The sequence below is a fragment of the Polyergus mexicanus genome, unplaced genomic scaffold (genome assembly GCF_030449975.1).
Source record: "Polyergus mexicanus isolate NDT 795.1 unplaced genomic scaffold, iyPolMexi1.0 SCAF_19, whole genome shotgun sequence".
In the NCBI taxonomy this organism is placed as follows: domain Eukaryota; kingdom Metazoa; phylum Arthropoda; class Insecta; order Hymenoptera; family Formicidae; genus Polyergus; species Polyergus mexicanus.
This window is the reverse complement of record NW_027223339.1, coordinates 1,816,622-1,822,719: the sequence shown is the minus strand read 5'-3', so window position 1 is coordinate 1,822,719 and position 6,098 is coordinate 1,816,622. Positions and strand designations below refer to the sequence as shown.

Below are 6,098 nucleotides of genomic sequence, written 5' to 3'. Positions count from 1 at the left end.
TAAATCATCGAAAAATCAAACGAAAAAACATCGGACGAAATATAATTTACTTTTAAGTATTTTGAAAGAAGTAATTATCGTTTATAAAGGGAGATCGCGATAGAATAACAATTTACAATTTTGATTCGTGTCATTTCGATTCTTGATTATATACGTATACATCATGCGTGAAATACGCGCCTCTTTATCGTTGCGATATAATTACGTATTATTTAAAGTGTGTAAAAAAATATAATTAATATTTATTATATCAAATTATTCTTTGACAGTTGGCGCGATCGCCTGTGGAAAAGAAATTTGACGGAGCGTCTCTCTCGCATCACTATTTTTCTATTCGAGTGTCGTCGCGTGAATGATAATTACTATCATAAATATTGTAGAAAAGAAATTTGTGTGACGTCTGTCATTATTACAATCCTATTCCAAGTGTTGCCGCGCGAATGATAACAAGGCCATGTAAACAATAGCGCGTTAATGTTCATGCCATCAAGACTGAATATTATGTTATTTATAATTAGCGAAATATCTTACGTATTATGACATATACATATATATACAAAATATTAAATTATACAAATATATATTTTAAATGAATTTTTAATTATTTTAAAGGTGAATTTTTTTTCTCGCAATTCCGATTTTTTTATTTAGAATTCTGGTTAGCATTCCACGAGATATAAATAAAAGAAACTCTTAACATTTTTTTATGCTTCAATTAATATTGCAAGAGATATAACCGTTTTTCGTATGATATTTTCAGGGTTGGGAAGTAACGCGTTACTTATAACGCCGTTACGTTAAAGAATTTTCCCTGTCTCGGAAGTAATAAAACTTCTTTGAAATTCCAAGGATTTCTCACAAGTATGTATTACCTGAGAGATCCTTTGAGTTTCGAAGAAATTTTTCTTTTGTGCACATGACCACGTGATGACCGTATAGTAGGGGAAGCCTTAGGTTTAGAGATAATTCAGGATGAGGACATAGTGTGAAGAACATCTTGTGGTGCGCGTAAGACGTGTGCTCTCTACAATCAGCAGATGTAAAAACAACATCGCAGAAGATTTCGTATGGCTTTAAGAAGATAATTAATTATACGCGAACGTCTCTCTCTCTCTCCGTTTGTTGCGATCTTCTTAAATCATTTTTTCTTTTGTGTTTTATTGAATTTTTTTTATAATGGCTACGATAATGTGTTTACCTCAAGAGGTGATAATTATAATTCTTGGCTACAATGATATCAGTATTGAGGATATCATTAACTTCAAATGCGTGTGCAAGCAATTTATGTGGGCAGTTAAATGCAATAGTTTTTTGGAAAAAAAACTTTCTCAGAGGTAACTTCTTGTTCCAAATTTTTTGTATTTTATTTCATTAATTTATCGCAATACAAATGTATTGTATCACTTTTGCAACAAATATATTTTATAAACAGTATATAAAAACGTGTAAAATAACGGGCTAACAAAAGTCAACGCGCGCAAAACAGGATTCTTTTTTTTTTTAATTTTAATATAATATTTTATTAATATAATTATTATATTTTATTATTTTTATTTTATTTATATAATTATTTTATTTTACTCGATTTTTAATTAATTCGATGAACTGGTATCTTATAAATATAGATGATGTAAAAGTTAAGTAATTTGTAGTTACAAAATAAGATTATAATGTAAATATATTGTTTTGTCCATTATACATACTACATTGTATATTGTTAACATAAAGTTTAATTATAAATTAAGAGATTGATATATTGGATAATTTTTGCATTGAAACTATTGATATTCTGATTAATTCTGTACATTACGCAATTTGAAAATTTGATTCTTTGAAAATTTATTGCTAATGCAATAGCACTGTTTAGTGTAATTTTCAAAAATGTATTTGAATATTTTTTGTTTTATTTTCAGATGGCCTATGGCGAAGAAACATTATGATAAGCTCTCGAAAAAAAATGAACAGGAAGAGTCTCAAGAGAACAAAGAAAAGGGTGCAAAAATTTTAAATTTTATGAAGAAAGGCAATAATTGTGTGAAACAATTAGATATGTTGACTTATATGACAATAAACGAAGATTTTTATACCAAGAGATTAGAGTCACAGTTTAAACACAGAATTGGTTTAAATAGACATTTATTGGCAATACTGCCTATGATGTCTGAGCCTGAAACTCAAACAAAAATTTTATTTCTCATTGATGAGATTAACTACTCGCTCGCTCAATCTTTACAGTAAGATCCAATATAAATTAAAGTGTCATTAATCTCACATAGATCGACGCGCCTATTGCACAATTAAAATGTAAATTTTTCAGAAGAGCTAATTACGATTTGGCAAAAAGATATTGCAATGTAAAACTGTTAAATTATCTAAGGGGATTTTTGGTGGACAAGAAATGGAACAAATTTTACAAACGACCTCTCAGACAGCAGCTTTTGGAACGATCTGCTACTATTGTGGCACAAGAACTTCAACCTCAGAAAGATGTATCTTACTCGCGTGTAAAAGCATCACTCGATACTATTGCATTAGAGGTACTGATTTATCTTACAGAAAAACATCCCGACCATTCGATATTTTCGTTGTCTACTAAAATTTTTTCCGATTGGGAAAAAAATAATATCGACGATAATCATTGGAACGAAGCAGAAGGAACGCAGATTATGGATACACTCGAGGAATATATATTTGGCAAATTAAACTTTCGATTACCAAAGACTAGAACTACAAAAGTGGAATACAAATGTATAGATAATGTAAGCGCTATAGTTTATAATATATTATAAAAATATGCCTAAATTATCTTATAATCATGATCATGATATGTTTGTCATTTCTTAAGAATACTTTCCCAGTTAATATCTGTATTGTGTAATTTCTGGCATAGGTCTTAGAAACTAAAATTGGTGGGGAAAAAATTTTATTTATAATATATCAGAGTGTGGCCAGGAGGCTCGGTCTACATTGCAATATAGCATCTGCAGATCTGATACCTATTTCAATATTCTGGCAACCTAACAAATTGTAAGAACAATATTAGATTTATAATTATTTGAATCTTTCGATATTTTTATTCTTATCATACATATACACTCACATATATGTAATGTTTAATTGTATACAATATTGATAGTTCAGAAAATGTAAGATATTTTTGGATAAAAAGTGGAACTAAAGAAAACAAATACCCGGATTGTCTTCACAAGGTACACTGTTTCATATCGGACTTGGTCTATTATAATTCATTATCAGCTACAAAGGTTAGCTTTACTCATATCTAATTTTTATTAATATTAACAATATATGATAAACTTGTAATCTTGGTAAAAATATAAATAATAAAAAAATAAGTTTTACGGGCTAAAAAATTATACAAATTTTCATTTACTTATTTCTTGATCGGAGCTCTATTCACATTAATTCTTTTTTTTTCATTACTGCAGATATTAGAACATCCAGAAGAACCTACGAGTTTCGGTTCTATGTTGGAAGACATAAATATTGTACGTTAATAATATATAGAACATATTGATATAATAATAATAATAATAATAATAATAGAAAAAAATCTTTCTGAGATTTTTCTCTCGTATCACGTATAATTACATACGATTTATAATTATTTTTAATTTAACTAGTATTTAAAAGTATGATCTTACACTTTCCAGCACAGTTGTCATAAAATCAAATCAAGGTCGCAAGAAGTAAAATTTGCGGTTGGAATGATTGTAACGCATGGTGATCAATCTACAGATAATTCTATCGGCGTGATAGTCGGATGGCACCGAATAAATATAAATGTAGACAGAGAAATTCTCCAAGAGTTCTCCAAAAATTGCTCGCACTTTGTTTCGCCGACGAAGTCCCGCAGTAATCATAGTGCCGCAAAGCAACAGATATATTACGCAATTTTTAGCGACAATAATGAAACATGTTGCGTGGAAGAAGGTACGAATATAATTAAACGCGTTTTTATTTTAAAATATATTTTTGTTTATTCTACAAGCCCATTTGTGTTTCTACACAAATGTAAATGTAATATTTTATCTTATTTACCTTTTCGATTTAATTGTTTTATTTATTTTAGTCATGTTATTTTTTTATTATATTATTTTATTTATTATATTTAGTTTATATTAGTTATCATTAATTTATTTTTTATGTGTGTTTTTTATTTTAGACGCTGTAACATTAACAACGCCGAAATGGATCGATAATGATCAAATTTATCGCTATTTTTCTAGATTCGAAAACACTCATTACGTACCAAATGAAATGCTGGCAAAAATTTACCCGCAGGATGCCGCCATAACTGCCAGAACATTATCTAAAAACTAATGGTATAAATTACATTATACAATATTTATATTATACAATTACATTACACAATTTTTATTAAATATTGCATTGTGTGTGTGTGTGTGTGTAAAATGAAATATATAAACATAAAATATTCAATTATAAGTATTTTTTATTTAAAATAAATTGTCATACAATTTTATTTAAAATAAATTGTCATATCTAAAATCTAAAGTCCTAAAACCATAAGATTTATATCCTTATATTGGAATAGCATATTAAAAATGAGAGATAAGAATTAGAAGAGATAAGAATGGGAAGATTAAAAATAATTTAAATCCAAAGGAAGAATCGAAACATCCTTCACGAGTATTAGAAGAAATCTTCTAAAAGAATTTTCTCTTTTTCGGAGATAATAAAACATCTTTGAAACTAGAAAGATCTCTCACAAATATGCATTACCTGAGAGACCCTTTGAGTTTCAAAGAAATTTTTCTTTTGTGCGCATAGTCACGTGACGATTGTATAGTGGGAGAAGCTTTAGATTTACGGATAATTCGGAATAAGAGTGCACAGAGTCACAGAGTGTGAAGAAGTTCTTGTAGCGCGTATAAAACAAGCACGTGTGTTCCCTGCAATCGGCAGACATAAAATACAGCATCGCAGAATATTTCGTGTGGTTTTAAGAAGAGAAGAACTATTTGTTGTTATCTTCTCAAATTACATTATTTCTTCGAGTTTTACTGAATTTTTGTTATAATGGCTACGATAATGTACTTATCTGATGAGGTGATAGCTATAATTCTTGGCTGCAATAATATCAGCATTGGAGATGTTATTAACTTCAGATGCGTGTGCAAGAAATTTCGATCGGCAGGCCGTACCAATAAATTTCGGGTGAAAAAATTTTATCAACGGTAATTTCTTGTTTCTAAATATTTTGCAATTTTATTTCATTAAAAATCATTATTCAAACAATAAGAATTTCATTTTGTAATGTTTCAAAATGTAATTTTTATCGTTTGAGTAATGTTTTTTATGGCTTTAATACCGAAATTTGATAAAAATAGCAATATCTTATTTTTATTAAATTTTGATTTGGGGAAGCGTGCTATTTTGACGATTCGACCAAAATGCCAAAAATGGGAATATTTCTTGTTTCGGCGCGCTAAATTCACTCCTTCAATTTGGACATGCAGATCTGGGGGACACCTTGTATAACAAATATAATATATATAATAAAAAAATAATATACTAAAAATTTAAAACTTTTTTTATTTTATAAAATAATGTTTTATTAATATAATTACTATGTTTTATTATTTTTATTTTATTTATTTAATTACTTTATTTAATTATATTATTAATTAATTTGGTAAATTAATATTTTATAAACATGGATAATGTATAAAAGTTAAGCAATTTGTTATAATTACGTAATAAAGTTATAAATGGAAATACTTCTATGTTTCTTGTATTTACTATTGCATATTATCGTTAAAGGACTGAAGTTTGATATTCAATTCAGGCCCGACTTTGATGAAATTTTATAGGCGTGTAACCCCTACTAAATATAGTCGAATGCTATAAGTACGAATGTACGGAAACGTCTACTTTCTGAGATATTCAAATTTTAATTATCTAGCTAAATGCACGATTCCCATATAAAAAACAGAACTAAATAATTTAAAACAGTTTTAATTTTAGATGGCCTACTGCGAAAAGATATTATGACAAGCTATCTAAAGAAAATGAACAAATAGTGTCTGGATCAGAAAACGAGCAAAAGGATATAA

At 28.2% G+C, this 6,098-nt stretch overlaps 1 protein-coding gene across 1 annotated transcript; it reads left to right on the top strand.

Annotated features, from left to right (window-relative positions):
* Positions 1-1,176: 1,176 nt before the first annotated feature.
* Positions 1,177-6,087, top strand: LOC138941599 (F-box only protein 21-like). Its single transcript, XM_070311428.1, has 9 exons — positions 1,177-1,334; positions 1,914-2,234; positions 2,318-2,759; positions 2,891-3,027; positions 3,137-3,263; positions 3,447-3,506; positions 3,672-3,951; positions 4,184-4,343; positions 6,010-6,087. Exons 1-8 carry the CDS (start codon positions 1,177-1,179, stop codon positions 4,339-4,341), a joined length of 1,683 nt encoding a protein of 560 aa, XP_070167529.1. The 3' UTR covers positions 4,342-4,343; positions 6,010-6,087.
* The last annotated feature ends 11 nt before the right edge of the window (positions 6,088-6,098 follow it).